The 25,368-nt window shown below is 37.4% G+C and overlaps 1 protein-coding gene across 1 annotated transcript; it reads right to left on the bottom strand.

Annotated features, from left to right (window-relative positions):
- Positions 1–962: 962 nt before the first annotated feature.
- LOC139115524 (protein smoothened-like) lies at positions 963–24,832 on the bottom strand. The gene is made up of 11 exons (XM_070677688.1): positions 23,209–24,832; positions 17,520–17,729; positions 11,163–11,335; positions 9,965–10,190; positions 9,099–9,222; positions 8,270–8,362; positions 7,257–7,365; positions 6,152–6,337; positions 5,359–5,513; positions 4,788–4,928; positions 963–4,057 (listed from the first exon to the last, which is right to left on the bottom strand). The coding sequence occupies exons 1-11, from the start codon at positions 23,632–23,634 to the stop codon at positions 3,627–3,629; spliced, it is 2,274 nt and encodes a 757-aa protein (XP_070533789.1). The 5' UTR covers positions 23,635–24,832; the 3' UTR covers positions 963–3,626.
- Between the last annotated feature and the right edge of the window lie 536 nt (positions 24,833–25,368).

Raw genomic sequence — 25,368 nt, 5'->3', positions numbered from 1 at the left:
ACATCGCTACTGATAAGGTTACTTGCGAAAACCAATGCAAACGGAGAGAAAGCAAATCCCCTTCGCATGCGGACGAGCGCCACCTACGGCAAATGTTATGAATACCATTCATTCGGAGACAAAACACTTCATTCGGCTTTCCAAGTAGTTTATCATGTTAACATATATTCATCATTTACTCAATTTAATTTTAATCTATTCTCCACATGTCTAATCTCTACTTTTCTCTCATGGAAATTTTTGACATCGGTAAGACATTGTGTATGTTTTAATAACTGAAGCACTTGTTTGAGCTTGGTAGCAAAACTATGCAATGTAAACTTGTGGATATCATGATTATGTACACCAGTTTCAGTCAGTATATTTTGCATAATCATGTATAAAGAAATCGTTAAAAAGAGTGATTTTGTACTTCTGTAACGCTTCCTGTATCCTCTTACTAATAAAGAGGACTGTCAATTTTTAGGATGGGCTTCAAGTATCTTGGACTCTTGAGAATATGGAGATTCTACAGAAACAGGAACTGTACATGGGCACATAAACTTATGTAATAATGTCAGTGACTACCAAGGCTACTTCTTAACATATTTATTTTCACAAGACAGTCACAGAGAAAGGAGTAGATTGGACAGAACTGACTTGCTGTTTCCATCATTTCAAAGAGCGCCCTCAAGCAGCAGCTTTCTCAGTCTGGGAATTAAGTAGTAATTTCTTTTACATTTTTAATGTTCAGTACCTCAATATGCAGTCGTATTGATAGGATAACAATCTCAGAACAGTGGACTTTGAACATGAAGTTCAACTGCAGTTTGGCCCAGAAACAGCATTAATAAATAGCTTTACCCTCACACTCTTAAAAATATTATGTACTACAAATGTTTCTGCCCTGCGAACTAACACTCACAAATAACGACTGTTTCTGTCAACCAGTTTCACACACAAAACAGGCAAATATTCAATAATTTGTGAATGAGGAATTTATTCTAAAAAAATTACAAACTGCTTTAAAAAAATTTACAATGTTTGATTGTGAAATATGGCATCTTATACTACAGAGCAATTATGTTTGATATACAAAAATTATAAAGATCTAAAATATAGAAAAAAATATCTTAAATATATAAAAAACTATGATTCTAGTATAACCACTGAGCAAAGTTATTTTGATTTTTTACAGCTTTTCAATTCAGGAAAGTTAAATATATTAATGAAGGCACAGAGACATATGTAAACTTTTTAACATTAAGGACAGATAGGATAGCATTCAAATTATTCTTTCTTCAATAATAACTTCTTTTTTACAATTCGTTGCAAAATTTACAATGCTTTGTTAGTGGTCAGCCCCTCTCTTTGGTTGCAACCCATTTCTTTTAAAAGTGAGGGCCAACCATTATACAAGAAATACCGGGTTCTGATTTGTTGATATTGTATTCCCACAGAATTTCCTAATGACAAAACCTAAGAACAGGCATAATGTAAATGCTGGTGAATGATTCAGGTTTAACAGGAACAAAATTTCAAGTGAATGTGGTTTCAAATTAACTTGAATTAGTGAAATCAATTTTCACTGACTCCAAATGACCTGCTTTGTATAAAAACATGCACTGTTAATTACATGGTTATGTTCAAGTTAATAAGTGATTCGACCAATTTGATTATTTGTAACAAAACGTGGAATATCGAGGCAGACTTGATTGTTGCTTTTTTTCCTCATAGCAAGAAAGCCAGCACCAAGCTTTCTGTTCATAATTTGTACATCATTTCTTCATGGTTGAATATAAAACAAAGCTGTTCCAACAATGAATACGGGTTTCACACAAAACAATATTACATTTTGAAATTTTCCAATCCAGGGGGTATGTCACCATAGCAATCATGAAAAGCACCCTTAGATCAGCAGATTTTCATTCCTTAGAAGACCAGACCAGGTGTGCCCATACAGTTGTTAATGAAAGAGAGATGTGCATATATTTTTAATAATATTTCAAAACTACATTCGAACTATACTGCTATTTAGGCGCTTGATTAAACAGAGTTAAAAGAAAATTTAACATAAAAATCGATTTCTAATTTACAAATATGTACAATATTTTGTGTAAAATAATAACAGTAATCGTTTAAGGATACCGGTATTTGTTAGTTTTAAAATGCATGGATTAGGAAAATGCATATGTGCAATTGGAAAAGTCAGCACCACTGATTGTGTACTCATGTTAGGAATTATCTGTCGACATTGTTTTCATTCATGATCTTCGTACAAAAATCACGTAATAGCACCTTTTATACATGTCTCTGTCAGCTGGCTTTATCAGAAGATGTTTATACTGTGATGGCAAATCCAAATGTTGCAAGTTAGGTCTGCAGAACACCTGTCATTCAGCAAATACTACAGACAGAATTCAGTTGCAAATTTCACAGCATTTTTTCATTGTATACATGTGCAAATGAGACATCTACAATACATTGCAGAGGCTTTCTACAGGCACTGTTAACCTAAGTCACAACAAAATCCAAATTTGAATTCTTGTTTCTTGGAAACAGATTAAGTAAAAGATTGTCTAGTTTGATTTCCATGAATAGTTTAAAGCATGCATAATGTTTAGACATGATTTCAAGAATATTTTTGATTTTTGTAGCTTCTCATGGGTGTACCGGTAATATAACTGAAGAGCACCATAACATACATATATACGGTAAAATAAATCTGTATCAATATTTATATTTGAAGGAGTTTAAATTCTGCACTTGGAATCCCTACTCCTTTTTTTTTAAAATGATACCCCAAGAAGGATACTGCTCTAAATTTTATGAAACAGTAAATTTTGTTTTGATTCGAGATAATAAAATATACGATCTTTCAAAACTTTCGTAAAGAAGGGAAGCATTTTGATGTCATGTACATTAATATACATGTAAGAAAGACAATGCCTTGAAAATAAACACTACGTGAACGTGTTGTTAAGCTGTCATAGACTGCCACTCATGGCAATTTCAACACAAGTGCCATTCCCACATCAATTGCTTGTACCTCTAAGATCGTTACGAATTGGTTGAAATTTTCACACAACTGTGAAATTCTGTTTTATACTTGAAAAGGTTAACTTTCATGCTGACTTTGATCATGCTGCATTTCCTCAGCAACTGGGCATGAAGTTGCTCTCTGAAACACTCGTCAAACAGACCACTGAACTGCCACAGACAGCTATCTTGGTTGACTCCATGATGATGAATAAAGCCACGGAGAGTGAAAGATCTGACAAGGATTTGGGCCAAGTCTTGCTCTCTGTTGCAAACAAGGAAACATCTGATAACAAAGCTGTCCTTTATAATGACATTTTCCCTGGAAGACTTCAGATCAGGCAGGATAGGAAGACGTAGACTTCAACACTCGGAATTGCCAATGACAATCATATCAAAGGTTGCAAACTCTATCATTTGAGGCTGACCAAAACAGTCTCGCACTGTTGTCTGTGATTGTCCATTTCTATACAGTATATTTCAATGTGAGACCAGTTCGTGAATTTGTAAAACAAATTGTACAGCTATGATATTATATCTTCTGATGAGCTGCCAGTCACCCCAACACTCATGATAAATTTCTTTGTCAGTGTCTTCAAGTTGGCATATTACGCATCACTCTGTCCGGGCAGTCCCACTCCGAGTGGATCAATACTACCCACAATGTTTACTCTCCGTTGAGTACTGATAGCAGGTAACTTTGGCACGGTCGAACGATTGTTTTTGTCAATAGAGGTAGTATCGGTCATCTCGTCATGGGTGTTATTATCACAGCCATTCATTGCTGACATGTTTCCTGCCCCTTGGATGGGCCCACTCAGAATAATATCGGCCTGCAAATCTTCCGCACTGTCAAAAGTGTTCTGATTGCTAATCAAGTTTGTAGGTCGGTGGAAACTCAAAGTCGACTTGGCACGTTTCTTCCTCCGTGTACGGTTTTTGATTTTCTTTTCTGAACTTCTGTCTCTGCCTCTGTTCTCATTGATGAGATTGGCTTTCGGTAAATCTGTGGGCGTGATTTGTCTAGAGTCGCAAGGCTCTGTAATTTAAGACACAGACCAGGTAAAGCATTTTGTTAACATTGTGGACAATTGAAAGTGGTAAAAATATCCCTTGGTGAAACTCTCCTTACGATGTGTGTTCACTTTCTCGATGAGACTGTAAATGTCAGCTTGCATATACAGGTAATATTCATGGAGAAAAAGAGCTAGTACAAAACTAAATATCCAAGTTTTGAAAAGAGATATGAATGGAGATAACTCTGACAGAGGAATTGCTACAATTGACTTTCTAATAATTATTGGTAAAAACCAAGTTTCTCATGGCCCTTGGAAAAGATGGCTAGGATCCCTCTATGGTGGATGTCATGGCTGTGTTCCTAACAAGTCACAACTATTACAATAATTGGACACTGAATGAGATTCAAAAGATAGAGCTGGTGATACCAGTACGTCCACACTGAAGGAAAAAGATCTCGGATCGGTTGAAATTACTTAATTAAGATTGTTGAGTTCAGAGCCAAAAAAGGACCAGACATTTTGACTTTTTTCATGACATATTTTAGATCTTAGCAATCAAAGTTTTCTTTTCATATCACCATTGTTTTACTACAGGGAAATCCTTCGGTACCAATCCATTCAGGATATGACAAGTTCCCACTGACAACAGAAGATGTATTTCCAATCTAAAACAAAATTCAATCTTTTTCAAGATGATGATCATGTAACTGTCGTCATCTTGAAAAAGGTTGAATTTTGTAAATACTGTACCTGGTGTTGGTGAGGTAGATGTGGACGATGAAGGGGGCAACACTGTGGCACCTCTTCTGGTCAACATTCGCATTGGGACGTTTGTCCACTGAGATGAACTGTCTGTTGATGTGCATGATTTGTTCAATTCCAGACCCATCCCTTGAGAAAGAATGACAGTTTGATAACATTAATACCCTCATACTGTGCTCATGTGTACAACGTCTTTCCTGAAATGGTCATTACAGCTGCATAATATATATCAGCTGCATCAAATATAAGGGTAAATGTATTTTCTACATGGAGAATAATTATGTTATATTATTGATAAGATACATGTCAAGGATACCTTTCAATTATTACAATATTACTTGAAGTCAAATTGCAAATATACAAACCTAAGAGGACAGTAAAAATCTTCAATGCCAACGGTTTTTCATATATTCATGCTGTTGTGCAAAACAGCAGATTGCTATAAGTGTAATCATCATTTATAAACACTGGAAGTGAAATTTATTCAGCTTCAAAGATATTAGAGGTTTGTAACTATAGAAAATCAAAAGCCCACGTTTTTCTTCATATCATGTCTTACCCAATGGATCATCATGAGAGACTGTTTCAAAACTGATGGATATCTTCTCATCATCGGTTGTATCATCACCTCGGTTGACCCTTCTGGCAAACGCCTTGGCAATCATACGACTCTTCTTCACCCTCTGAGGTTCATTGATTGGCTGCATGGTGACCCTGGTGCGGAAGGAGGGGAGATTGACCAATCAGTGACAAGCAATCAATCACATGGTTAGAGAGGTCAACCAATCAGGGACAAGAGATTGAGTCATGTCCCTATGGAGACCACAGTAAGTAAACTGTGTCATGATAAACTTGTTAAGTCAGCTGACTGCTGATAACACTGCAAAATCGAATACAAATCAAAACTGAATACGTTGTAATAATGAAAAGATTGGTGGAAATTTTGAATTATTGATGATTTCTTGTACAAGGAAAGTCATGATTCTGGCAATTTAATTCAAACTTTGAGCAGAAAAACTGGAATTTTCAAAATGCTCATCCTAATTAGTGGTTTAAAGCAAAGTAACCAGTATGCTGAAATCTTGAGATAATTCATTATATGCATGTCTTTGGGGATTCCAAAAAATGAAAATATTTTTTATGGATGCAAGAGTAGTATGTGAGGAAATGTTCTTGGCATTTGACTCCTGAGGTGTAAAACAAAAGAGAACTGAAATTGCTCTCCGTGCACATAATACCGGTACTTGTTGAGTCTAGCATCATACTCATGTGATCAAACTTAGTCATGAATGTATTGACATTGCTCATCAATATTCAAGGTCGAAGGTCAACATAATAATCTGTACACTCACTTCCTCCAGATGCGCTGCCATATTTGGAGTGTCGAGGACGTCCAAACCCACGTGCTCATCACAATTCCAGCACCGAACAATGAGCTGAGATGGATCAGGTAAATGGCAATGCTGGGTCGGGGATTGATGGAGCAAGCCACTGGCTCCATGTCAAGTTCCTTATAAATTGTCACATTGGCTTCACATCTTTGTAGAAAGAAAGAGCAAAGATTACAGTAAGAGACTGACTGTCAAGTGAACTCTTTGGTAGATTTTTGATTTGTTAATCAGTTACCATTATGCATTTTGTCAAAAAGGTGCTCATCATCAAAATATGGAAAATACATGCAAAAATGCATGTCTTTTCCATATTTTTAATTGACTGAAGGAAGCCTGTAAACAAACATATCATCCTGTTGCTGAATACTGCACCTTTGACCAAATTTTCAGAAATGCAGACATTGATTGTGAATTGGACGGACTCTTGGATAATGAGCATGGTCATTCTGTATTAAGGACAGAAGGAACTAGTCCAAGATCTTTTTTGTGTTTAAATTTTTCATCTTGACCTGAAATTTTACACTGCATTGAGATTTTATCCAAGATGGAGATAAAAATAACTTTGATGAGCGCCTTGCAAATATGGAGATTGATATCACTTGCTGTGATGGGATCAAATGACAAGAAAAGAATGCACTACTCTAGCTTTAGATCACAGTTAATGAGTATTTTTATTTTGTACAGTTCAAATTTCATTGACTTTACTGAAACATTCATCATGTTCACGTCATGAAAGTAAACCAATAAACCAAAGTACATGTACCATGGTATATCCCTAAAGCTAGACTGTTGCTAAAACACAAGAGCAAAATTGAAATCAGCTGAAATCTTCCTTTGACATTATTGAAATGGCTACAAAAACAAAATTAATCACTTTTGCATTTTCTTCTGTGAACTAAAATAATTTAAAGAGATGAATCTCTACAGAAATTTCACGTGTCAGTTCTAAAAGAGTGACTGTCTGCCAATTTAGCAAGCTATATGTCCGTGATAGCTATGTATATAACTGCTGACCAATGGTTAAGCTAGCTACGTGTCACATGACTATATGTAAATAGCAACTCACAATATGTAGTCTCTGAAGCCCAGTTCCCAGAGATGTTGATTGCTGAAGTCGTACACGTGACATGCAAACGTTGTGAACACAAACAGGAAACACAGAAATGCAAATACTCCTAGGTAGGAAAGGAATGACAAAAATAATGTGAAAATTATGAAAGTTTTGTGAGACAAGTTCAGATCACTTTAAATCCATGGCAAGCAAACAAAATTGTATGTGCACAATATGAGTATGAAATGCTCATTTTTGGACAGCGCCCCCAGTGACGAGATATTCGATTCTGTTGTCTTCATGATAATGATCCAGCCATATCTTTCCCCAGAAGATGTCCTTGACAACACAGACAGTGCAAGGCAAAGGAAATACCACAAACCACAAAGAACTGATTAGGAGGGTTGATTTACAGCCTTTTAACTCTAGTAGATTTGTGAATGATGTAAAACGGTAAATTAGTCCAAATGTGCAGTGTCATTTGGCTTTGAGATGTATTATTTGAAAATTGACATTTACAAAACATTTTTGGGATGATAATTTCACAGTATCTCTATAGTTTCAGACTTTTCTGGTGCAAATGCCATAACCTAAATCTGGGTTTAAAGTATCTTCAAAAACTCTAAAATATGGCTCTTTTGAAGTATTTTTATTTGAATGTACAAATTTGCGTTGAGTCTCTGCGTTCTTTGTCAATGACTGTCGGCATGATAAATCGAAATTTGCTGGATGTCACCGAGAAAGAAGAAGAAAGGATAAAATGTTGGATAGTTATTCTAGTATCTCAGGTATCATAGCGTTCAATCAGAAAGGGCAAAAGTTACCAGTGTAGGCTTGTAATCTGTACATAGACTTGTAATCTTTTTCAAGATCATAAAAGGATCACTTTTCCAAATTGTCTGTTGAATTTTTTGATCAAGAACTGATAGAATGATGACCAAAAGGTTCTTGGCTCCAAAAGCCAACATTCACTTTAATGCAAGAATCCTAACAAATATAAGTTATTGGAAATTTTTTTTACCGCTTACCTATTCTGACAATGGTTTCTTTGATTTTGTTTGATGCTCTGTCATTCAGAAGTTCAGGACTGTTCTTTTTAAGACTGCATAGTGTAGAAAGTCCTGCAAGGATAAACAAGAAAGAAAGAACAATAGTGTTAGCACTGCCCTTAATGCAGATTATATCATGGTTTAACCAAATATAGTGCATTGTTTCCTAAGTTGTACTTGGACTTTCACACTCCAGAAATGGGGGTGCAAGGGGTAATGGTTCTGTTGATATTTTCAACTTCAATTCAAAAGTGCAGCCTCAAACAACAGGAAAGAATATACATGCAGGTACCAGAGGTGAATTCAGGAGCTATCTTCCCTGCAACAGCTATAATTTTATATGGTGAGGTTGGACCAATGTGCTTGAAAATGGGGGGTTGGCAGCGTGGATTAAAGCAAACCAAATCTTTCCATGAAGAGTGAAGTCTTATAGCTTTGTTGGTGTTATGAATATTTTCATCAATGTCTTCTTCCATCAAAATCAATTCCGTTGAAATCAGGATATATCTGTAGTCCTTCAGCTGCTTTAGCCCCTTCACCTGTAACACTTTTCTTTATTTAGGTTGAACTTACCAAGAACACCATGGGCTAAACCAAATTTTAGGGGTAACAGGGTCAAATCCTGACCAAGACAACATGAACATTGATAAGAAGTTGACAGGAATCATTAACAAACTTCAAAGACATAGTACAATGGTTTTAACTTTCATGATGTCGAAAAAAGAAACAAACATCACACACAATGCAAAGCAAATTTGCAGTGTATCATTTTTTTGGCCAACTTTGGCCTTGATCTTGAATTACATACCTCTTATGAGGAAGAAACCACCGGATGACAGAACCACCGCAATGGGGGCCAGGACAAAACCACCTCTGAAATAGTGGTTCTTGTATCCAACAAAACAGATCCCGCTAACAGAATCTCCATCAACCTACAAAGAAACAATTACAACACAGTAAATTCACTGTTGGAGAATACTTTGTACTCAATGTAAAACGCAATAGATGTTAACTATTATTTGTTTTAAATGGAAATGAAGTGATTTTAGAATTTTGATTTTATGGCTCATTAAAGTTTGTAGCTCAGTTATGAATCACTGAAATAAGCATATGCCTTTTTTCAAGGATGACTATACAATTAGAATATATCTGTTCCATCTTCTAACCTTCATACTGACTCTTAAAGCTTTATTAGCCTATCTCTTTGCATTTTTTCAATGAAATAATAGTGTGATATCAAATACAACTACCCGGTAATGTAAAAATGCTTACTAAAGAGTGACCATGGAACTTTTTTAAACTTAAAGCTTGGCGACGAATGCACAACTAAGATTTTAACAGCTGAAATAATTTTTGAGTTGCTGCTCAAATATGGCCATCGCAAATATAAACTAAATCCACCATCAAGGATTAAAATTGTGATATTTCAAAGACAATATGGCTTACTAGCAAGAATCCAAATATCCAAAAATAATTTTACTTTGGTAAGTAAAATACAAAAAGATGCAGCTGTAAATATGGGGCTGTAAATAGTGATAGGAATATAATAGTATGTTCATAAACAACCCTATCGAGATATTTTGTTTGGAAGCTTGTCTTATGAAATCAAATAACTGGTGAGTTGAGACAAATTTAGCCAAAAAAAGGCTGTATGCTGAGTTATTAACTTCCTACCTCTCCCACTGCCAGTATGATAATGACCAATACCAGTGGCAAACTCCAGGAAATAATATGGAAATAGGATATCTTTCCTTGCAAAGCGTCGTCCCCCTTTGATGCTCCCAGGTTACGGAATGAAAGATGCCACGCGTAGGTCAGCATAACAAACCAGGAGACGCCGGCCATCAGAAAATAGTACACAATAATGAATATAATCACACATGACAGATTTTCTCCTTTACTGAAAAAAAAAATATTGAAAATTTCAGTCGTTTCCTACAGAAACATCAGCGGTGTTGAAGACTAGAACGAAGAAAATGGTACCAGACTGTTTCTGCTCACAGAATCTCAAACCCATGGCTAGAATCTAGATTTAAATATTGTATGGTGCAGGCAATTCTGTGTACGTTTGTTCTACCACTCAGCTCAGGATTCTTTCATGGCATCATTCTCATCCCGTCATCACAAAATTTTGGTATGGTCCTATTGATATCTATAGAAAGTTGGACCCTAAGAAATATGAAAAAGGGGTGAGAGAGTGACAATCATCACAAACGCACATATTAATTCATCTTCAACAATCCATTCTTGTCTAGATCCTAGTCATGCGTTTCCAGTTCTGCAAACCCATTTTCTGTGCATGTGAGATGCATGATCCCTGACTCTCACTTTTGATTTAACATTTCTGGGCAAATATCCCAACTTGATTTTTGAGGTACGTATTAATAATGATAATAATAATAATAATGTTTATTGCGCAACAACACACTTAAGAAGTGTGGTAAGACAAAAATACCTTTACAGTTCAACGATACAAGGATTAACAAACACTGGTTGTAGCTGCTGCTGGGGGGAGAAAGTAAAGTACTTGAAATATACTTAACAAGGGGTAATTTATCTGACTGACTAAAGATGTAAATGAACTTCTCTTTCTGGCCTAAGTCAACGAAACTAAGGACTGCGCATAGTTATTGAGGAAAATAACATCTCTCTGTAAGTGCTATATTTTGTACAGATCATTACATAATGGAATTCATCCTCTACTGAAGATTTACAATACTTACAAAATCTCTCATTTGCAGGGACTTTTGGGATTGATCTCCGACCTAATTCAATTTGTAAGTTGTGATCAGAGATTCGAAGTTTTGTAAGCCACTTCCTATAAGTAAAATTTCTTATATCCAATAAATAATTTTCAAATTGAATAACCAACCTGGGCTCGGCAAGCCGAAGTGTTCCATCTTTCCTGCAGACGATGTCATCTCTGGCGCCCTCTGTGAACTGTGCCAGCCAGCCTATACTTCCGACAAAGAAACAGCCATTCATGTAGAACAGAATCAGTGCTGGATATTTGTTAGAATTCTTCCAGTCTGCAAAGAAAGTAGCCTGTGAAGGAAAAAAAAAACATTAGGCAGGTTTACGACAACATATGGATACGATGAATCATTGAAAAGGGGCAACAATTATTACTCTGTGACTTTCAGGTTAAGTTGTTGAAAATCTAACGGCAAATATAAAATATTGTGTAAATGACACCACTTGTTGCATTCTGCTTTGCGAACAAATATTTGAACTCTAAACACCAGTTCTGAATGCCAGAAAATCACTAAATTTTTTTACACTGTCTGTTGCGAGTTTTCTTTTTTTTCACAAATCATTTTATTTTGTACCATCTACTGGGGCGGCATCAAAGTTTCTGCGACAATTAGGAAAAGTGATGGACATTTAATATGCTTTTCTTTTTGACCAAAAGTCGAAAATGATTGAACAAAATTAAGATTTAAAATGTCTGTAAATTCTGAAGGGTTTTTGTGAATCAGAAGGTATAGATGCAAATAGAAAGACAGTTTTGGGACAAAGACGATGTTTACGATGTGTGAATTCAATACAAAGTATGGGTCTTAGCATGCAAAGAATGCTTGACGTAACATGGAAAGTCCTTGTCTATGGCAAGGAGATAAACAACAGACGAAGCACATCAAATCACAGCGGCCCAAGTGGTATCTGTAGACAAGATTAAAATGAGCACAGAATCTGTTTAGTATCAAAATGTAGCACCTCCTTGGTGTGTGTTTCTCATCTTTGCCTGTTACAAATTCATGGGTTAACACGCGGGGGAGCATGTTTTTTATTCACAGAGTGCACGAACTGAGCTTGAGCTCATCTCCCTGCTGTTTGGCAGACTTGCTGCAGAGAGTACTGGTAAGTGGGTGGTCTTGTTGTGGTGCATGTTAAACAGCCATTGTTGCTGATGTCTTCTCCCGGCAGTTGTTATGCTAAAACAACAAGTGAAATGCCCATTTTGCAGCATTCATATGCAGAGCTCCGCATTCATCCACTCCGACTAGAATGACACAGAGACGCTATATGAATTCTGGCCTCCAGGCAAGTGGTCAGCACAGAATGGGAGCAATTATTCAAGCAAAAACACGCAGTCTTCAGCTGTCTTCAAGAAGTCCTTGCGAAAACACACACTCCCTCTCATGCAAACAGAAATGTGCTCCTTGCCTTTTCCGGCTATTTCAGTAATTGCATATTACTGTAACATGAGGTGATTTCGCTAGCTTGTGGCAATTACTGAAAGTTTACAAAATCTTTGTACCTTACAGCCAGCAATCATAGCCCTGTTTGCATGTTAAACCCATGTGTATTTATTGTTCTGTAAAAATCCTGTACCTTGCGATGCAAGAAAGGTAACAAATTTACCTAACTTTTCAGGCAAGTATACACTTATACGCACAACTTCAACGCGACACACACAAACGCTGAATTTCTTGAGCATAAAATTCAAAGAAGTGTCAAGTTTCTTCCGAGCAGCCTTTGTACGAGCTGCTGTCTGGTGTAACACAAGTATTAGATTTACTGTAACTCAATACTGGGTTTTGACATTGATCTCCGCATACTTGCAGCATGAGCAACCTTAAAAATTCAAATAAATGTTAATGTACCAGCAGAGATACATATGTACATTTAAGGGATTAAGAAACCATGGTGATATCATTCCATGGTTAGCCATATAAACCCACTACTTGTCTAACTGACATTTTAAGAAATCTTTGTTTATTTTGAAAGCTACAGTTAAGGCCAAAAAAAAATAATAGATTTGTTTCTGGTCTTTGACATGTGGCCAAAATGATGCGGCGATGCGATTTTTTTTTTTTCAATTTTTTTTTTTTTGGTGGAATTTGATGCATTTTCCATTGGGGTAAATGAAAAACAGCAAAAATTAAAAGTTGACACTTTCAAGTGATGCGGGTGGTGACCAGAAACAAATCAAGTTTTTTTTTTGCCTAATAAACCTTTGATTTTTTTCAAGGATTTTATTTGTTTTTTATCAATAGTATTTTCTCTAGTCCGAAAAGCAAATTAAAATACCCTGTATTTGGAATGCAAACACAGCCTGTATGAGTGACCTGATGCTGTTGACAAACTGATCAAAATCCAGACAAAAAAAATAGATTTTTATGCAAGCTGGCTTTGCAAGCAATGTGCTGGGTATGCAACACGCTTTTTTGCAAAAAGACAGAGGGGGCTGTTATTTGAAAGTATTTGAAACATGAAACAAAATACTGAAGAGATTAATCAAAAGATGCTAACACTTCAACAAATAATTTAGCTTTTTTATCACCAGACTAACTGGCCCCCCTAGTCACTTGGCTTTTATTGGCAGCAGTTACTGGCTGGCCTGGCATAGGCGTTGAATCACATTCATCCCATGATCTACGCAGCAGCTTGCCTGGTATGGACTTTTGAGCAAGTCTAGGTAGAAGGGTACGATCACCCATTCTAATACCCAGTACCAGCACTGAGCAGTGGTTCCCTGGACCTAGCTGGTAAATTATTTATTTTGATTTTAACTGATACTGATTATTGGACCTACTTTAATGTCATATTACAACAAACTATTGCTACTTAAATTTACAGTGATTAGTCAAATGACAGTTAAAATGTGGCACTCTTCTGATCCAGATTGTGTCACTTAATCTGGTAACTTGGATTTACACAAAGGCCCTGGTCTCTGGGCTCATGCGAGGAATAGACCACTAGATCTAGGGAAGGAGGTCATCAAATTTGAAGAAAAATATCTCAGAACATGCTTTCTTGATTTTTTCAAGAAATATTCACACAACTAGAAATTGGTAAAAAGTTACGAGGGAGAAGTATAGCAGATGGCAGAAAAAATATGTCAAATCTTCGATATGGTGGAAAAAATGTTCATGTGTTCATCCTCACCATTGCATCGCCTCCTATGATGTAATGGTTCACCCTAAGTCAGTACCACTGAATATCTCTGATTTGACTTACAATTAACTTTCTTAACTTTGCAAGAAAGTCTGGTGCACTTCATGCACTTCTCTCACTGATTTGACTTTGTGGTCATTGAACAATCATCCTGTCTTTGATGTTAAATGACTTTTGAGCCCACAGAGACAGGCTTTAAGGGACAGCTGTCATCTCAAATCATAGCTCTGAAGTGGTTCCATTGAACATGCACATGTACGTAGCCATGTGTGCAGGTCTGTGAGTCCCAAGCTTTGCCTGTGGTTGAGGCAATGCAGGGTACAACAACACAGTTAAGTGTGCTGAGGGCTAATATGCATGTTGCTGCTTTATAGACGTGTATACCAATCAGTACTCTACTGAAAGTTGTCTGGTGGGGGCAACAAAGGGAACACTGTGCAGATACATGTATTTTCATGTAGCAGTCAGTATTGCAGAAGCTTGTGTGGTCTTACAGTACTACATGTAACAATTTACAGCAAGTGAATATGAAACAGTTCATTGCCATAGTCTAAGTCACACTGCCATAATTACACATTCAAACTTCCCAACCCGACCCTAGAGGCACAATTTTTTTTGTGGATAACTGTAAGTAACAGAACACTTGAAGGATTCTGAACAAGACTTTGAAAGCAGCAGCTCTTTAATATATAATGCAATTCATTATCAACCAATGAGAGACCCTCTAGACATGATGTGATGAAGACTGAACCAATGAGAGACCTGGTAAATTATGTAATATCAGTATTGACCAATTATCATGGTCAGTGAAACACAATATATACTTCACTCGAAAACGTTTTATTTGTCACCAGATTGGACTGGCAGCATAGCATTACAGTTTGGCTGTTAGCTGTTGGTTCATGCACTGTATTCAATTGAAGTCTGTTTTGTTTATTTTTTTGACAGAAATTGAAACCAGATTAGTTTAAGGCTAGTCCGTGGCTCAAAATTGAAAGAATTTAACTTTTGCTCAAATTTTCCGTAAGGAATCTTTGAACCCTTTCTTTTCAAGATCAAGAATAAATATCATGAGTCACAATGCAAAATGTGGCACTTGAGACAGAAAGTATCCAATATTTTTGAAATTCAAAATGGCCACCATCCCGTGTTTACTACCTATTACTCTATTAGCTTCAAACTGAGCTCCCACACGCCGTAGACAAAAAAAAGTGTTAAAAGTTTGAGAGTCTAAACATCTGTCCCAAAGGAAAGCATTCTGCTTAATGTTGACTTATAGGCTTGGCCTACATCAATGATTTTCTGGATGCAATCTATGATAATACTGAAGATCCTTGTATGACCCTGTATATATGGAAGAGTCTACACCTTACAACCCTTGACAATGAATTATTGAATGACAAGTCGGGTGCTAGCAGCGACAGTAATTCCATATCCACTGACGCAGTTCAAAAGAGCATTTTGCAATAAGTACTTGTATAATGCACATCTTATCAGCAACAATTATTTTCATGATCTTAATAATAGTCCTGTATGATTTATCTGTATTTTTCATCATTTATTCAAATGATAACGTATAACATAATGTAAGCAATATTAAAGGGACTATGGCTGTAAATTTTTATGTTTTCATATTTTGTTCTAGAAAACAGATTCTCCCTTTTGTCCCAACGTTAGTTGAAACTAAAGGTGTTATCTAGTAAACACAAGATATTCTGTATAATCGAAATATCACTCTTGACAAATTATTGGCAATTCTACCGGTACTCAGTTGTCAACATAACATTGGACATGCACATATACAGGCCGTGTTGACTAGTCAATTGCCAGTAATTTTGACATGATTTAAGAAGCTGTGTATGTAACAAGAGAACAAACAAATGGGAAAAAACACCAAACATTACAGCAAATATAGTTTCAATTTTTAAATCTTTGGAATTTTTTGTTTTGAAATTGTTTCAACAAATATGAATAGAGCTTTCAAAGATCACACCAACCATCTCAAAGTTTTGCAACCCATACCTGCATTGTGTCAATACAGGGCCAGTAATGCTAACTTTTGATGTTTTTTTTTCATTACTCATTAGTTTTATTTTCGTACGCCAATTGCAAGTTCTTATTTTATTTCCAAAAGAATGTTGAAACACCTGCTATCTGGCTTGTCAACCTAGTGTCTACATGTATAAAATGCACTGTTATTGTTAAATTCTTGTCCAGACCGGAATTCACTGGTCAACAATAACAATGCAGTTTCATGTAATGGGCTGAGTTGACAAGCTGAATACTGTGTATACCAACATGCTGAAGAGAGTAGAACATGGTATATATTAGAAAAAACAAGTCATCGTTGATGACACAGTCCCCACTTGTTTATGGGTACTTTGATTACAGGTCCTCAGAGAGGATAGAGTCCTCTTCATTAGGTCTGTGATAAATGTACTTTTTAATAAATTGGCATGATACATGTCTGAGTTGTGGTTCAGGACATGAAAAAATCGTAATAAAATGGCCACACGGCAGCCATATTGGATCTTATCACAAAACAATTCAATGTGCATGTGTGTGACATAGGCCAATGTCCTTGTATCAAGTTTGAATAAAATCGATTGAGATATGCCTGAGTTATGCCTCTGTATATGAAAAAATCATAACAAAATGGCTGCACAGCAGCCATATTTGATCGTATCACAAAACAAATAAATGTGCATATCTATGACATTGGTCAATGTCCTTGTACCAACTTTGAATAAAATCGGTTGAAACATGCCTGAGTAATGGCTCTGTACATGAAAAAATCGTAATAAAATGGCCACCTGGCAGCCACATTGGATCGTATCACAAAACAAATCGACGTGCATCTGTATGACATACAAAGTAATCCTTGTACCAATTAAGTTTGAATGAAATCGCTCCAGGCGTCTCTGAGATATTTGCGTGAACGGACGAACGCACACACGCACGCACGCATCGACACGACCAAACCTATAAGTCCCCACGGACACCTAAAATTATCAAAAGTTAACGTTAACAGTTTAAGACGATCGAGTGAACTGACTCAACATAGTAGCCATAAAATTGCTCCAATGCTATTTCAATTTTTACTGTGCCACCATCCTTTTTCCACTTTTCAGTTTTTCATGGTCAGTTTTCTTGTAAAATTTTACAAATAAAATGGCTATCTCAAATTCATCAAAAGCAAAATCACTAGTGGCCAAAAAGAGATTTAAAATTTCATGTTCGGTTGACGAACCCGCAGAATGTGAGATTTCTTTCAGTCATGTGATCACAAAGTATGAGAATTCATGAGACTTTGAAAAAAATCACTCACCAAGGTGAAGAACGTGCTCACCACACACAGTGACGCCATGATGGCAATAAACAAATGAACTTGATCATGTTCATTGTCCGTGAATAGTGGATTTTTACACTGAATTCCGCAGCCTTCCACATTTTCGTAAAAGCTGTTCTGATTGGTTGTTTCCACCAATGGCGGCTCACAGCCCGATGTTGTGTTGAAGGTGAGTTGAGCATAAGTATTCTGAAAGACAAAAGTCACGAACAGTAATGTTATCATTTTTATTATGTCATTATAAAAGGTGTTGGTTGTCTTAGATATTGGTGAATCATTTATTGGTTTGAACTTTCTGACAATCACAGCATTAATCTCATAGCGTCTCATCCAATTCCCATGATCTGCATGGTTCTTTCCCCATAAATAGACGTTCTTAAACAATCAACAGCAGCTTGTGGCATCGTTCCTGAACCTACAGATGAAACTTCAAAGCAAATGCTGGAATTCTGCACTGACATGCTACGAGGAAATCCACTTTTCATGACCATAACTTTCACTCATCATACTACTTATTCAGTGCAGACTTGAGCTGCACTGTGATTGGCAACGATACGACATTGAAACTTTCATCCCATTTCCCTGCCTAAATGTCTGATTTCACCACTGAAAACAACACGTTTTGAGACCAATTGCAGTGTTCAAGAGGCTAAAAGGACAACAGACACATTTGGCACCGTCAACAGTCTTTGATGCGCCCTCATTGGCCTGAACAGTTTAGCTTACAGAAGTACAGGCTTGGACAGCCAGTGTAACTTTGTAAATCTTTACTGGCTACACCAGCTTTATGAGGACTTTACTATACTAGGCTGAACCACTGAGCTTGTGCAATTGCTGATACGCCAACTGTCTGTACAGCCAACAGGGAGCTGTGAGGGAGAGTAAACTAGTATTATTGCTAGACTGGAAAGTAATCTATCAATTTCTCAAAGCTGACGTCAATCACAGACAAATCTCAATTAGACTGATATCACTTTACTGATTATGAAATTATATTTTGAATGATATCTGTTAAAATATCAAATTTACAGCACACACCAACAGTTAAGTTGAACCAGCATGCAGGGGTTTGGTGCATCGTGTTGATTATTAGATTCTGACATAGGGAGTGACATTGCAAATACTTGTAAGTTAGGTAGACAGTTTCTATTCATTCTGGTCAGTCACGTTGCAGGCAATTAAATTTGTTTACCCACGATGCAATCTTTCAAAGACTATATATGAGGCATGAAGCAAGACCACTGGATGGTCCAGAATTTTTTCTTCCCAGAATGCATCAGATCTATGCTACGCTGACCTTCACAAATCCCACCTCATTGCGACCAGATGACAGTGTGTTTCTGTAAACTCAGCTGCTGATTTACAGCGATTTGACAAGTACAACTGGAAATGCAAAATAAACATCCTAAAATGCTCAGACAACAAAGTGGCCACTTCAGAGAATCATTGAGTTGGCATAAAACCAATAAAAAGTATCAACAATGAACACAGCAAAGGCATCATAGTGCTTTTCAAATTCTCTGATCCCATTGGCCAATCCAGTTGCTACTTATATCTGCCAAAAATCTAACAAAAATTGACTGAGGTATCTTTTATAACGGTGACAAAAATTGACTTTGGCACTCAAAGGGTTAAGGATGAAGTGCTCATAGGGATGGCAGACTTGCCGCAAGTCTGTAGGCTTATTGATATCATAACCGAGCTGCAAGTTGATGGAATAAACTTCAGCAGACTATCGCATTGATGATTAAGTAATCGGTGATTGTGAAAGTATGATGGCCTGGTAACTGCCATGTACACCTAGGAAATGCCAAGCAACTCATGGGCTGGTCTAAAGTGATCATAACCTTGAGAGAAGACTGACAAAGGGAGCTGACAAAGCCTGCAAAGTTTTCATCGGTCTAGAGTCTAGCTGGTCATTTCGTTGCTCTGGGTTTTCAGAACCACAGAATAAACTTGCTAGATCCTAGACGTACTTTGCAGTGCACACTATTACAAGCCATAGGAAGGTGATTCATAACATTATCCCCAGTGGGTGGAAACTGATTACTGTTCACACAAATGAAAGAAACACCCCTTGGAAATAGACGACAGTAACTTGATACACTGTACTAAAGGTTTGTCAAAGGACACTTTTTGTAGCATTTTTGCATAGACTTGTAACATGCCACACACAGCTAAAAGAGTACTTTTTCAGCTTCAGAGCTGCCACTAGTGGATAATTTTAAGTTTTTAACGGGGCATTGTTACTTTAACAACACTTGTGTGAGGAAATACATTCTTTACTTCCTTTGTTACACATTTGCAAGATGTTAATTTCAATCGTTTTCCTGTTGACATTGGTGTTGAATATATATCACATGGTACTACAGTAGAACAACAAAGACATAGTGACCCAAAAATACCAAAAAAGCCAATATGAGTTTTTCCATATGCTTCAACAAAAGAAAAAGAATTTGTTGACTGATTGGCAGAAACGTACAACTGGGAGAATTTATGTTTTGAGACCGAGGTAGCACTGATGGACTTGATTTACATGTAATTATTGAACAAAGTTCAAAGGACAGTCAATGCCACAACTCCGAGTACAGATTCAGGACTCACGGTGGCACCAACTGACTATACTTGAATGTTGAGACTCAGTGGCCTCAATCTGAGTAACAAACAAGTAAACACAAAAACAAACAAGTGGAAAAATAGTATACAGACAAGAGAGGAGAAATATGAGATAAAAAAGACAACACAAGCAAAAGAGTTATTTTCACTGACTGACTGCTGAAAAGTATGTCAAATACCTACAGTAGAGCAATTGTAAGACTTATAAACAATCAATGTACCAGGTAATCAGAGTATCTCTGTGTTCTGGAAAGAGTAGAACCATTCTGAAGAATGGTGATTATGTTTATTAATGAGAAGTTCGCTCTTTGGTACTTCCATGTCTCTAGTTACATATTTGCCATATATTTTTCAGTCAGTTTGCTAATGTGTTGTTGTCTTTATTTATTTGTTTATTTGTTTACTCATTTGTCTGTTGTCTGTTAAATTTAGCACTCCTCTGTCTTCACACTATTATGTGGGTTTAATTGTGTCTGTTTAATTGTTTATTATTCTGCCTGAGGACCCTGGGATAAAGATGGCAATGTTTCAACCAATAAGCTGTTGTCATCTCCACATGACCAAAACTAAGACACTCGACCAGCACAAAACCATTTTCAATCAGAGGATATATTCACAGGGATTTTTGTTAATTAACTTACAAACAAAAAGACACAAAAGCCTGCCATGTATATATCATCTAAATAAAAAGACATACCTTCACATCAAACTAGTTATGCCTGGCTGAGAGTTTTTTGCATTCTTGATTGTCGACAATTTTAATCATTTAGAGTGATTTTCTCAGACTGAAAGGGTTGAGTATTTTTTTCTCAGTGCTATTGTAATGATTTAATATTTTTGATTTGCAAGTGACTAAAGTTTGTTAACAGTGTCATTTGAACATAAGATTATTACTGAAGGTAGTCTTGATAAAACTGTGTACAACTTTATTTACTGAGTGGTGCTATCCAAACAAAACGGGGATCATAATTGACACATCAGAAATGATGGTTGTTTATAAGCTATAAAAATATGCTTTCCAACAATACCTCTGAAAAGTAATCAATGTCTACCATATCTTCATTACTTAAAATTTAATTACAGTAAGTAAGCTCTTACTCTTTATCTTATGTAATGTCTGAATGTATTTGGAATTATCCTGTATGACTCAAAGGATGCACTTTTCAAAGCCTTCAACATACTGAATTAGTTTCCCTTCATTGTACCGGATATGTGAAATATATGCATAACTCAATGCCAATTTTCTGCTCTTTCACTAATATCACCAATGATGTATTATTGACCTGTTCAAACTGAAACTATGCAGCAACACTGCTTATCATTTACAATGTTATTTCTGTTATTGCAGATTTCTTTAATTTGTTCTAACATGACCTGTTAGACACCTCTCATAAAATACCTCCCTTAGTTCAAATTCCGTGAAAACAAAGAACTCCAGGCCAGCCAGGGAGCATTTTTCAAAATTCACTTGTTTAAAACTTAATTTACTGGGATGGACACGTAGGCATGACTAAAAAGAGGAGCATTTTTGTTGATTTGATAAAGCTTGATTATTTCTGGTGCATTTGCAAGTTGCCTTGCTAGGATAGAGCCCTCTCGCATAGATAAAATATGGAATTAAAAGCAAGGACTAAACGCTGTAATGCATGTGGTGGCAGATTCTGAACTGTTCTGTATCATATCATGGTGGAAGCATGATATCCCAGAGCTGGAAGAGATGCCAGAATGATGGAATATTCAAAACAAACGTGAGAATGGAATATTAGATTCCGTTTACTCCTGGGAACTGGAAACATTCATCATTTGTTGATTTAAATTAGAGTTTTGATTCAGATGAGGGGAGGGGGAATTCTATCAGATGTCAGGGCATTCATGTGGAACACGATTTCTACGACTGTTATTGTAAAGCCAGGGAGTGGCTCTGTGTTTCCTGCATGAGGCAATGAAGTAAAGCTTATAGACATGACAGGAAAAATAAAACAGATGATCTTGAAATAAAACAACCCAAAGGAGATGACAGGAAAGATTAAAACAGATGATTATGGTGATTAATGATCAATAAAGTTCTCTAATGAAACTACCATCTTGAAGTCATATTCTTCTACTTGAAATAATTTTATATTATACTTCTAAAAGTTCTATGTATACATGATCATTTACGGAGCAGTTTTCCCCTTTTCTATTTCATAGTTTTTATTCCCCTTAGAAAAAAACCTTCCACCTATACTTATAAATAGACAGATTCCCTTGCCTCTGCTTATATGTCCAACATAAGAAATCGTGCACGTGAGGTTTTGCAATTTACAAACACTATTTGCCGTTTCACTACACTTGCCAAAGACGTATAGCCTGCATGACTTTCTCAATCTTTAGGATTCTGAAAATGCGACATCCGCCATTCCCTTTTACTTCGCACGGGAAGAGTGGGCTCCTGACGCAGTCAAGAGCACGGGTTTGCTCAGTAAAGGATTGTCGGTGTTGGACAACGCCTGTTCGGAGATGATGATGCTGCTCTCTTAGATTTCAAAAGACTTCCTGTGAGCACGTGTAATTCATACTATCGGAATCCCTACTATCTGCATGTATACCAACAGCCAAACACTTGCTCATCCATAACAATACAACGGCCATACTTCCGAAGACCAAGCTGCACATTACACAGAGAATCGATGTATGTATGTACATTTCACATTGACAAAGTTGCAATGCTCAAAGTATAATTGCTACAAAGTAACTATATCATGAATATGATCATATTTACAAAGTTTTGTTACAACGTTTCGTGACCTTTGATTTGGAAGTTACAATGTTGCAAAACGTCATAAACACTGACAATTCTGAACACCCCGCACTGAATCAATTTCGCTATAAATGTTTATATCCACGATAATTACATTCTCTGGGAACTCTTTCACACGTAACGATACAAAGTGTAAATATAATCACCGCCCAACTTATTGACTTATTAATCAAATTAAATGGTAGTAACGGCCACCTACACGCGACTTGTAACTTTTTATTGTTAAAGGGCGCTGAACAAGAAAGTACTTACATCGCATCCTTCTTGGAAGTGGCTTTCATCGCACCGTAAGAATGACGGCCATCCTCGATCGATTTCAACAATTTTGCAAGGTCCTCTTGTGACGGAGCAGATATCCATACTCGGTAGTTCGACGAACCCGTTCTCGCATTTCGGCATGTAAACCGCGCAGAGCAGCGGTTGGATGACCTCCCAACAGCGAGGGACATTCTTCAGACCTTTCCACAGGGCCAGCTTCTCCCGCACATCATCCTGCGTGACCGAGTCGTTGGCCAAAATCGTGGATGTATGCGAATGGGACAGTCTCGTCCCGAGGCAGGAGTCTGTCGCCAGCGGCTCGCATGTCGCTGCCCTCTTGCAGTTGTCAGCGATGCTGGCGAAAACTTGACAAAAACTTATAACTGTGAAAACCGCAAATATCTTTCCCGGGTCGGCCATTTTGTCTCACACTGCGAACAGCCTGGCCTGGTGAAGTTGGCAGAAAATAGCACCAATGGCTTACAGAGATCTGCTGACGCTGAGAAACAAAGACGACTGTAAATTATAATCGACAGGATCGAATTACGACGAGGTTACAAGAGGCAAAGAGAAGTTAACGCCGATCGCCTGGAAACACTTCCCAAGAACTTGAATTGTCGATCTTTTTCAAGGCCAGGCGAAATTGTGGGGTTGATCATACCTCGCGTGGGTTTACAAACTTTCGTACACATTCAACAGCGCGGCAGAAGGTTCCACAAAGGAACTTTCTAAGAGCTGTTTTTACTGTGTGAGTGTGCCTCCTTTGAATGGAACAGTATCCACTGGTTCGTGCGATCTATTCACGGGCTGTCAGCTTTCTTATTCATGCGTTGCGGAGTCCTATTCATAGACGCACAACTATTCCCCCTTTTCTCGATTCTAAGTTTTTGGCCCAACTGAAACGCTAGACAAGACGTCTGGTCGACCGTGCTCGCTGTGTTTTCAGCAATCCTGCGGTTACAGTGAGTGAAACCAAGCTGAACTCTTGTTTGGTTTGGGAGGCGAACTTCCCTTCATCCAAGGAAAGCGTTTGTGGATGATCGCGGCGAACTGTTGCGATCTCGAAAGCAGATTACGCGAATTCCACTTTCACTTGAAAGCTTGCGTGAAAATAACTTCCCTTGTTGACGCCTCTGTTCACAGGGATACGTCTGTCTCTCCAACGAGCCGACCTCAGCCACGGCGAACTGCGTCTATCTCTCAGTTATCCGAGTTTCATCTTTCTATAAGACGGTACTGGAAAATCAGTTTACACGGCGGCCTCTACATCATGGCACCATTGAGAGAATCCACCGATTGCAAACTTCGAGAAAACTTCCTGTGCCACGCTGAACGAAGGTCCCAAGTGTTTGTCAATTCACGCCCGCGCCGATTAAAAGCTCGTCTGAGTTCCCTCCACTGTTGATCTAGAACCCGGAATTCCCTCTTTAGATACTCGACAAGATGAAAAGTGGGTAGTTATGGGACAATCCGAGTTGTTTGCACACTCATCGGTTGACAAACATCAGCGCCATGGGGTAGTGTTCAACCGCGGCAGACACTTGCCGTCTGTACATAAACGAGAGCCCCAGTGGGTACGAGTACGTTGCTCACAGCCGGAGTTACTAATGATACAGTCGGTAATCGCACGAGGGCGCAGTAGCTGTCCGATTTATTTTAAGTCCGGGCCGTTTGCAGTTTGAGCCGCTGCATCATTGCTGCAGTCCATATTAAATATGTGTATGTTTCTTCAGAAAGTGATATTGTTAAGTATTCATACTTATCAACCATAAAGTATTAAGAAGAACCCCATACTGATGTTCGGGACTTGTTTACATCAACTTTCAAGACGTATTGGTGTACATGCTCTATCGACCCATGAGTTGTCCACAACAGCAAGCAGTCAAGCTGATAAAAAACAATTATTGATCGTGATCGATCGAGTCTAGCGAGCGTCTTCAACCACAGTAGTAGCCCTCTCGCGATATTACACGGTTACAGCCAGAAAAAAAGAACCTGTCACATTTTATTCAAATATATCGTCAACATCATACCATATCGAATATTTAATATATGAACAAACCATTTTCCTGATGATATATTTCTTCGTTGGAAAAGTAAAATCAAAAAGCGGAGAATTAGACAAATGTGGGAGTCTTTTCTTTGATGACTTAA

The sequence above is a fragment of the Ptychodera flava genome, chromosome 17, assembly GCF_041260155.1.
Source record: "Ptychodera flava strain L36383 chromosome 17, AS_Pfla_20210202, whole genome shotgun sequence".
Classification (NCBI taxonomy): Eukaryota; Metazoa; Hemichordata; class Enteropneusta; family Ptychoderidae; genus Ptychodera; species Ptychodera flava.
Note: the sequence above shows the minus strand (reverse complement) of the source record. Positions and strands in the feature narration are given on the sequence as shown.